Source organism: Lonchura striata, chromosome 3 (assembly GCF_050655825.1).
Source record: "Lonchura striata isolate lonStrDom1 chromosome 3, ASM5065582v1, whole genome shotgun sequence".
NCBI classification, from domain to species: domain Eukaryota; kingdom Metazoa; phylum Chordata; class Aves; order Passeriformes; family Estrildidae; genus Lonchura; species Lonchura striata.
Window position 1 is genome coordinate 4,802,501 of NC_140705.1, and position 10,159 is coordinate 4,812,659.

At 46.0% G+C, this 10,159-nt stretch overlaps 1 protein-coding gene across 6 annotated transcripts in view; it reads right to left on the reverse strand.

Moving 5' to 3' along the window:
- The window catches only part of TFAP2D (transcription factor AP-2 delta), a 53,659-nt gene extending 46,932 nt beyond the window's left edge, over window positions 1–6,727 (reverse strand). For 2 of the 6 annotated variants that reach the window (XM_021527219.4, XM_021527213.4), the window contains exons 1-2: window positions 4,876–5,521; window positions 1,302–1,362 (exon numbers count right to left, since the gene is read on the reverse strand). In XM_021527219.4, coding sequence (XP_021382894.1) covers window positions 1,302–1,362; window positions 4,876–5,421 — 607 coding nt within the window. In that variant the 5' untranslated portion in view covers window positions 5,422–5,521. The other 4 variants (XM_021527214.3, XM_021527218.3, XM_021527215.3 and 1 more) reach the window with 4 other exon arrangements.
- Between the last annotated feature and the right edge of the window lie 3,432 nt (window positions 6,728–10,159).

A 10,159-nucleotide genomic window follows, 5' to 3' on the forward strand; every position in this document is an offset into this window, starting at 1 on the left:
CCGGGACACCGGCCTGAGCGGGGCGGGACAGAGCCCGAGCAAAGCCCGGGACACCTGAGCGGGGCGGGACAGAGCCCGAGCAAAGCCCGGGACACCGGCCTGAGCGGGGCGGGACAGAGCCCGAGCAAAGCCGGGACACCGGCCTGAGCGGGGCAGGGACAGACCCCGAGCAAAGCCCGGGACACCGGCCTGAGCGGGGCAGGGACAGAGCCCGAGCAAAGCCCGGGACACCGGCCTGAGCGGGGCGGGACAGAGCCCGAGCAAAGCCCGGGACACCGGCCTGAGCGGGGCGGGACAGACCCCGAGCAAAGCCTGGGACACCTGAGCGGGGCGGAACAGAGCCCGAGCAAAGCCGCCTCCCCGAGACACCGGCCTGAGACCCGCTCCCCATCCCCGCCCACCGCAGCCGTGCGGGAATGCTGCTCCTGCAATAAACAATTTTGTGTCGGTGGGACTGAAGTTTGTCTGGGGAAGTGACGGCTGAAAGCAGCTCCCTGACACAAGAGTATCACGTCACCCAGAATGTCTCCTAGGTATCTGTTTTTCCTGTTGGATACCATGAGTAAGGGGGTAATAGCACGAGAAAATGAGCACTGTGAGAGGCTGAGTCGCCGAGTGTCCATCTCCCCGACATTGCATGATGTGGTTTATATCGAGAATGAAAGGATGTGTTTTAGCTTGTAAGGCAAATGTGTTCCTGCGTTAGGCCTTTAGACCAGTGCTGTTCCTCTTCAGGGTAAATGACGGTAACAACAAACTCCCCGGGACATTCAAATTTCGCAAATTCTGTAGAGACGTGTACTTAACACGAGTTCCAAACCTCTCCTCTAACTTTGATGTTCGATATTTACACTGACAGATGGTTATCAAATGAAGTGACACGAGTTCCACACCGGTCTGTAGAGCTACTGAAACCACATTTCCCAAAAAACTCCTTTTTTTTTTCTTTTTTTTCCCTCACATTAGACCAAACTACCGATTTAACAGCCCGGCGCCAGCGAACACGTTTCTCAAACTATCAGGGATCATCCCGATTAAACGCTGAATGTTACACCGAGTCAGGAAAACTCTGAATTCGGAGGGAGTATCCGAGAGCTACCGAGGAGCAGATCGTTTGTAAAGTGCAAATGGACTGTGAAATGCGAAGTGCTCTAAGCGCACTTCTGACAAACAGCAAATTACCACTTTTTCGGCAGTACATCCAAACTACGCCAAATAGTGGGGGAGGGAAAGGCAGGGAGAGATGGAAAGGGATGTGTGTTTACAAAAACTGATAGACGCAAGTATTTGTAACCTCTTACCTCTTCTTATCACACCTCCTTGCCCGTTGAGTACCAGTCCACACTGGGCCTCCACTGAGCTCTTAAGTAATGAGGAAAAAGCAAGGAAAGAAAGGAAAGAAAGAAATCAGACACAGAAACCCACAGAGAGATCACACAGCTTTTGTTTTGTTATATGACTTGCCCAGGAACAATAGTTAAGGTGAACTGGAAAAACATAGTTACTCACAGCGAACCCACGTGAAATCCCCCCTCCATCCTGCCATCTGCCCCTACCCCACCAAACGCAGAATAATTCTCCTTTCATTGCCATTTAAATACGAATTTATCCCGAACTGGCGACTTAGACCGGCAGTTACATAGCAGGATAGACAGACAAACAAGTACTTTTGAGAGAAGTGCATTCCCGCTCCACAGTTGCACGCACAAAGCTAAAAATGTACTTTTCTGGTTTTGTGTGTTTAGTGGTATGCTTCTATTCGGGCACAGCTAAATTCAGTTATGTTTTGGGACACGCATACACAGACTATAGAAAGTGCGCACAGAAGTAGACAAAGAGCACAAACAACAGATGACCTCTTGGGCTTTGCCGGCTCCACGGAGCCGTGAGGGTGCTGTAACAATGCGTGTGTCCGCACATAGGTGGGGATGAATATGCATCTGTGTGCGCTCACACACAGGCACCCATGTGTGAGCAAGGGGTGAAGAGCCATCAAAAAACCTGCCTAGGGCTTCTGGTGCACGTCCGAAGAGATCTCACTTCTTTATTCTCCTGCTACAAGGCTGATTATTTGGGGATCTTCGCCCTCCTTAATAAATATTTTTATTGGAGTGATAAAAGACTTGAAAGGGTTGAGTTTTCTTTGGGTTTTTCCTTATGTTGGGGTTAAAAAAACACAACAAACCAAACCTAAATCTTTGCCCAGTGGAAATGTGTTAAAGACGCATTTTCCTCTACAAACAAACGAGGTATTGGACATGAAAGAGGCCTTTAAGGGTGTTAACCTATTCAACAGCCCGTGAAGAGTTAAGTAAATGCGGAGAGAGTCGGTGCATAATAAAAACCCCACTTTACAAAACAATCTTTACAGTCCTGGCTCTCTCCCCCACTTTCACCATATTGGCCCTGGCCCTGTAAGACCTTCCTTTTCAAGGTCCTTTTTTATTTTAAGTGTTCTGCCTTAAAGTGATTATGAAATCAATATGAAAAAAACTTGGCGACTGAGCATAAATTAAAGCGGTGATGGGAAAAGGTGTGACAGTTTTCTTTGTTGCCCATGGAAAATCTTTTTAGGGCACTGAAAGATGCCACTCCAGCTCCAAGACTGTTTGCATCTGTTAGGCTGACTTAAACCGCCCTCGAAACTATTGGACATTCACTTAAAATTCTGTGCAGGGAAAAGTATATTTACATTTGTTGCATTTGAAATGAGGCATATGCTGATGAACGTTTTAAAAAGAAAGACTAAGGAGAAAGGGGTAGACTGGTTAGACCACAATTTTGGTTTAAAAGTATTTCTGTGCAGTCCTGTTTGTGCTCGCGACCAGAACGCTTCCCTCTGCACCCGCAGTGATATTCGCGAGAACCCAAATTTGCTCTGAATCATCCAAGTCCTAACGACAAATACTAATATTTTCAACTTATCACCACTCAGGCTTTATGATCCCTCTGCACACTCCCTCTTGTGTTCGGAAAAAGAGGGAGGAGGAAAAAATAAAGAAGAGATTAAGTACAAAGACCTAAGTATCTTATTTGATAATAACTTGTGATCGAAAAATTAATATTTTCCAAAGGAAAGCTGTTGATTTTCTTCTTCGTTAAATAAATAAAAAGAGACTATGCCTCTAGCAGCTTAACCAACCTTTTTTTTTTTTTTTTTTTTCTTTTTAGAAGGGAAACATGTTGTTTGGTCGGATGACATTGCATAAATGACCAGTTGAATGGCACTAAGTCGAAAATTGGATAAACTATGGTGCTTTTTTGCCCAGGACTTAGGCATTGTCTGCTGTCTTGCAAACGTTCCTAATCCCCTCTTTTGAAAAATACAAGGCTTTGTGCCTGCCAAAGAAAAAAAATTTGTACAGATACAAAAAAATCAGCAGCAGACGTGGTTATAAAAAGGAGTAAATAGGTTTTAGTTGGGGTTGAGCAGTGAATGGCAGATTTTTTTTTTTTTTTTGAGGGGGATGACATAAGGGGATCCTTGTGAAAAATGTAAACAAAAAGAAAAAAAAAATGGCCAGAGAGGACAAAATTATATAGTGAATTTTAGTGGAGAAAACAGTGTTTAAATAGCTAGGTTTTCCTCATCTGAGTTACAAAAGATAACATTATTTGTTGGTGGGTTTATTTTCCTCCTAATAAAAAAAAATAATTATTTTCCCTGATACAGATTGATTGTTTGGATTATTTTTCGTGCTTTGATTTTAAGGAAAGAAAATAAACCTTCTTAATTTTACAAATTTCGGATTGATTTTTTTCTCCCCAAGCCTTTGACCGCTACCTCTTTTTGGAAAGACCACCATAGCCAGCTTTGTATGCCAGGGAGCGAGGTGTGGGGGAAAAGTGAGTACAGTGAATACGGTCCCGTTTGTCTCTCCCTGCTGATGGGGAAGCCCTCAGTTCCTCAGCTCGTCGGGGGAAAGAAGGTTTGCTTTTGATTTGGGGCACGTTTCGGAATGGAGGTTAGATACAGGATGACGTTCTTTGCAATTTTGGAAATCAATTTAAGCAACCGGCTCAATTTGGCGGAGGTGAATTTTTAGCGCGTGGAAAAGGATTTTTGAGCGGATAAAGCTGAGTTTCTGATACACAGAAAAAAAAATTAGATACGTCCAGGTGCCGGTTAGGGTGGAGTGGATGAATGATTAGATAGATAGACAGATTAATTTAGCTTTATCAGCTTTATCTCTCACCCTATTAACACCTAGATCGGATACAGCGAGACATTTTTATAATTCTGACTTTTTTTCTGACAAACATTTGCTCCCGTTTATCTCTTTCCTCCCTCATATCTCGGAAGGTTTGCCTTTGTAGATCTGTCGGAAAGCAGATTTATTTCCTGGTCAGCCTTTTTTCTCTTTTCCTACTCCATGCCTTCCTTAAATCATTTGCCTGCTCTGTCGCTGCAAAGTTCTCCTTGCGCCGAAAGAGAGGAAAAGTTTAGGAAAAGCAAGGAGATGGGTTTGTTCTGGTTTGATTCGGGTTCTGTGGGACTGGGTAAGGGCTGGCACACGCAAATTCACCCCGAGATCTCCGGGGGACCCCCACGGTCTCGGGCACCACAGAGACACCACCCACGCGGCAAAGGCAGGCGCGAGGTTGGTTTTGTTTAATTTGTTTCTTTGGCCAAAGAAAAGACCGCTTGTTTGGTTGATTTTTTTTTTTTTTTCTCTTTCCCCTTCCACATTTTTTTCTTGCTGCTACTAATCTGGAAGGGACGGGCGCTGGATCGGGTTTGGGATGAATCTTCCCTCCTTTGTATGAGCTATTCCGAGCAGAGGAAAATGAGGGTGGGGGTGGGGGTGGTGGGGGGGTCCAGGACAGGGGGAGGGGAGGGGAAGGTACCTCGAAAGGAGATCGCATGCTATTTACCTGCAAATCGTCTGCTCCCGAGGCTGCAAGCCCGAGGCTTGGTCCTGGCAGGAGTCTTTGATCTGGATGCATCCCATATTGGGATCCATGGCTCATAAGAGACAGGTCGTGGCGGCGGTAAGCATCTAAGCACCCCAGCTCTCTCCTCTGCTCGTCCAAGCAGGAGGACTTGAGTGCCCGCGCATTGTGCAGGTTGATAAAATCAGTGGGTTCTCCATGGTGGATCTGCTGGTAATATTGCTGAGAGTGGTGGAGAGAGTTCAAGGAGTAAGCGTCGGGGTTGACTGCCGGGTGGCTGTGTTGGAACTCGTAGTGGAAGGACTGGTGGTGCAGTGGGGTGTACTGGTGGTTAGTGGAGAAGTACGGGGAGGCGAACTCGGTGCCCGTGGTAGAGTAAGTGAGAGGAGATGAGGAGGAATAGGCGACGGTCGAGTTGGCCACAGACTCCAGGCATCCAAGCTGCATCAAACGGTAACTGTTTGATCCGTCATGACGTATCTGAAAGGAAGAAGTGAAAAGAAGACCCCAAAACTGGAGGTTTGTCATTGAAAACCCCGGGTATGGTTCTTCCAAGCACGCTGTCCTGCATAGCTTCTCCCCCTGCAGAAGCGTCTAAGCCTGCGAGCGGCAACCCCAGCAACAAAAGATCCTTTCCTACCTTGGGCTGGTGCCATAAAGGTCTGTTCAAAAAATCATAAACAGCCCAGACTGCCCTTAATACTGTCAAGCGAAAGGAATCCAAGCACTGAAATAAAAACTATCTATCTATCTATCTATCTATCTATCTATCTATCTATCTATCTATCTATTCATCTATCCATCCATCTATCCATCCACCTCCTGATCACAGCTGTAATATCTGGGGCTGACACAAAAAAAAAGTCATCAAACAGAGGAAACTACCGAGAATACACACAAGTCCCGTCCCTATGTTACAGCGTTACACATTGAGAAAGCTTTGCTGCCTGCTTGCCTTCCTTCCTTTCTTCCTTCCTTCCTTCCCTTCTTTTTTTTTTTTTTGAACCCCTATTTTTCTTTCTTTTTAAAATAACGAATCAGATCCAAAATTCCCCCCCTCTTTTCCCTGCGTTTCGAAAGAAAGGAGAGTCCTGCTTTTTAGCGAGAACTCCCCATTCCTGGCGAGCTGGTGGTGATTTCTCTCCACTTCATTATATTATTAGGGGTATTATTCTGATTTTCGTTCTGGCAACGGTTTTAACGTGGTAATGAGTTGCCCTTGCTGGCGACAGATGTCATAACGAATTTTCTCTCTATACTTCTTTAAGTTATCTCTGAAGCCGGATTATAATTAAACGTAACGGTCCAATATGGATTTTAAAAAAATGGAAACAACCACACAGGCACATACACACACACACAGATGCACACACACATCCACACACACGCGCGCACACACACACACATCCACACACACACAGACACACACTCACACACACAAAATACCTCTGCATCGTGGACGAGACCTGGAAAGGTAGTTGACATTTTTTGGTTCTCCGAAAAAAAAAAAAAAAAAAAAAAAGAAGAGGAAAAAACCCCCAACTCTGGATAAAACTCCCCTCTCCAAATTAAAAAAAAAAAAAAAAAAAAGGAAAAAATTGAAAAATCCAAAGTTCATGTATTTCCCCAATTTTTTTTAGAAAAAATCTCTACAGACAGAGAGAATTTGCAATGTATCTGCATAGATCAGATCTCTCGCTTTTCCATGCACCTCCTTAAAAACCTGTAGGAACAAAATTTTCCCTCTGCACAAAAGCTGCTCCCTGGATCAGATTTTGTACTTGCTGGGTATTTCTTTGGCTGATGTCGTAGGTCCCTTGGTAATATAGAAGTTTTGAAAATTAAGCATCAGCACTGAGAACTGGGAGGACAATAGATAGAGGAGCTTCATCCCAGGAGACAAGGAATAAATATTGTATCTTCGCCTAATAAGGAACTGTAGGTTCTTTCAACATTTTTATACAATTTTTCCTCCACTCTTTAGAATGCTTTTTCTTACCCAGGCTAATATGGGAACTAATCTGATCGAAGGGGGTATTTTGTGTACATTTTATTGGGAAGATATAAAGCTAATATATACAAATATATATTATTAAACCATCCTTTTCAATAGGTAAGTGATCCTTCCTGTTGATTATACTGCTTCTAAATACTGACCAGAATCTAAGATTGCACATTTGTATGTGTGTCTGTTTAAGTGTATTTTTTTTTCCTAAATGAAAACTATGTGGTTTGTTTTGGTTTGGGTTTGCATTTTTTTTTTTTTTTACCCTTTCATTTACATCGAATTTAAGTCCACCCCACACTCCAACCTGCTTTTAAAGCTGCCTAATATGTTAACTTACAGTCTTCTTTAAATAGCATTTCAAACATAAAACTAGGGTGAGAGCACAAAGTATCACTGCAGTGACATATGATATTATGGTATTATACATAAAATACATATAGATCTACGGAATTACATCTGTAACAGACGAAAGAAAAATAGGGAAGGGGACGTAAGAGCTAAAGACCACTGATAGCTGGTTCGACATTTCCAAGTGCCGATATATTTTGGCGATGGGAACTCAAGGAGGCTGCGTAGCCCCGGCTTGCAAAGCTGAAGGGGTACGTGATTTATTTATTTAGTGACACCGGTCCGAGGAGCTGCCACTCGGGGAATGAGTCCTGCGTGCCTGCCCGGCGCCCCCTGCTCCTCTGCCCCCGGGTAGCGGCTCCGCAGCCCCGCAGTGGCTGCGGGCTCCGCCCGGGGAGCGCCCGGGGGGGCGAGCTCGGGGTGGCGGGGGGGAACTCGCACACCCTCCGCGAAGATGCCAGCCCAAATGGCATTTCCCGACGGGGAGGCTCTGCTGATGGCTAGCTTCCACCCGAGATAAGCCTGGAGATAGGAGAGGGTGTAACTTGCTTTTAATTGCCATTTAATTTGGGTCCCGTTTAAGCGTTTAAGCTGCGAAGGTGTCTTAATAATAAGCCGGAGGCAAAGAGGCATGTGGCTCCCTGCCTTGCTCTTTCCTCTTTATTTATTTATTTATTTTTTAAGGTCCAGGTTTTGGGAGGGTTTATTGGTATCTGTTCATGCAGGCTAACAGGAGCTGTCACTCAGCCCTCTTTCCTTCCTACAAATGGACAAAGGCACACGACTGGAATGGAAATGCATTGTCTGAGATAGGAAAGTGCGGGTATCCCGGCGGGCGGGGGGGCAGCGGGAACGCATCACACCTCTCCAGAGCGCTGCTGGGGAGCGGGGCTCCACCCGAGACCCCCGCCCCGCCCGGCCTAGCGGAGAAGGAGGGAAGGAAGGAAGGAAGGAAGGAAGGAAGGAAGGAAGGAAGGAAGGAAGGAAGGAAGGAAGGAAGGAAGGAAGGAAGGAAGGAAGGAAGGAAGGAAGGAAGGAAGGAAGGAAGGAAGGAAGGAAGGAAGGAAGGAAGGAAGGAAGGAAACCAAATATTTCTCCCCACTATATAATTGAAAAAAAGTCTAGAATTTTTTCCAAGTTCAGATTTTGTTTGATCTTCTCCAGATTTTGATACTTGAGAGAATTGAAAAAAGCTACATGACAAAACCCACCCTAATGATGTAAGGAACTTTGCCCTTTCCAACACCTCTTTGGAGTGTGGAGAGCGCAGTGGAATCAGCCACACCAGCCTTGAGCAGGGAGGCTTACACCTGACAAAAAAGTTAACACACCGTGAACGCACCTTCCCCATGGAGGGAGAGGCAGGAGAGGCATTCCTTCCCTTCGAGAAGGAGGACAAGCACTTCCCAAACATTCATGGCAGAGCACTCCGCCTCTCTATCGGCTTTGGTTACTTGGTTATGTTGCCACTTTAGTCACGTTTATATGGTTTTGTTTTGTTTCGAGAGGGGATGAGAAAAGGTTTTCCTCGACCTGGCCAAGCAAGCCCGGCTCAGCGCATGAACAGGGCGCGCACGGCGAGGGGACAGGACCAGGGCGAGCCAGGCAGAGGCAGCGCGGAGCGCACCGAGCCCCCGCCGTGACCCAGGGCGCTCCTGGGCGGCCGCGTTTCCCAGCAAGTTATCCCATAAGACACTTGTTCCTTTACGCACTGATTTATTTTATTTTCAGGAAACCACGGGTGTGAGGGAGCGATGTGGGGACCGATTCCTTCTCTTGCGCGCCGCGGGGGAAGCGCGCACGCTGCAAGGGCCGGCGCCTTCCCAGCTCTCTGCCCGGGCTGCCAGGAGACCACCCCACTGCAGGACATCAGTTTTGCCAGAGATGTCCCCCGTCCCGACCCCTTCCCCCTCCATCCTCCCTTTCCACACAGCCCAGAAGATCCCACAGCCACGCTCCCAGCCAGCCCGGAGCCCAACTTCGTTTCAAACAACAACAAAGCCACCAAAATGGTTTTGTTTGGAGGAAAGTTTATAAGAAACCCGGCTTGCCAGATGCACGTTACTGGTCAGTTCCATCTGTTAGCTTCGTTTACAGACCCTAGGAAAAAATCATATAGAGCGTTTGCGCTTTTAACTCCCCCCAATCCAATTAATAACGCGAGTCAAACTGCAAAGCACTTATTAATTGCTCCCAAAGAAAAATCTTTCAGGAAAGTTAATTGGGAGCTTTCTGGTTTTCCAACCAGCACTATGAACAGAGAAGACAGACTTTGCCTTGAGTTTCATTGTGGCTGAGCACGTCGTTTATCCCCTGCCTAAAGTTTGCTTCTGTTTCTGAGCCACAATTTTTTTTTTTTTAATTTTTTTAAGGAGTCTGGAAAAAAATCGGACTGGGCTGGGGATTTTGAGGGAAAAAACGCCAAACACACAAGATAATTAAAAGTTCCTCTCTGGGATCATCTCACTTCCCCTGATTCATTGAAGTGTGCAAAGTGTCTGGTGCTGCTGCAGGGACACAGTCTGGGCTCCACGTCTGGCTGCTGCATGAGAGCAGCTCTCGAGACTCACAGAGCTCTCTCACCTCCTGTTTGTCTTACAAACGTTTCCCAGCATGTAGGAGCCTGAAATTACAATTGTCCCTTAATTGCTCCATCCTTCTTTACCTCCTGCATTTTGCTGGTTACCCAATAATAGTTAAGTTTATTCTTAATTAAGAGACTCATTTTCCACTGAAAGTCACCAAAACTTGGTCTTTGCTGGACCTAAACTTCTGATGACTTTGACCAGAGTTTCTTGTGTCTGAACGAAACCAGAGACTAGTTAAACCATCACAGGCAGCTGGAGTCAGCAGTGCTAGGGTGCTCATCAGCCAGAAAGGGTTTTTTACTGTCCATCCCCTTTGTCCTCT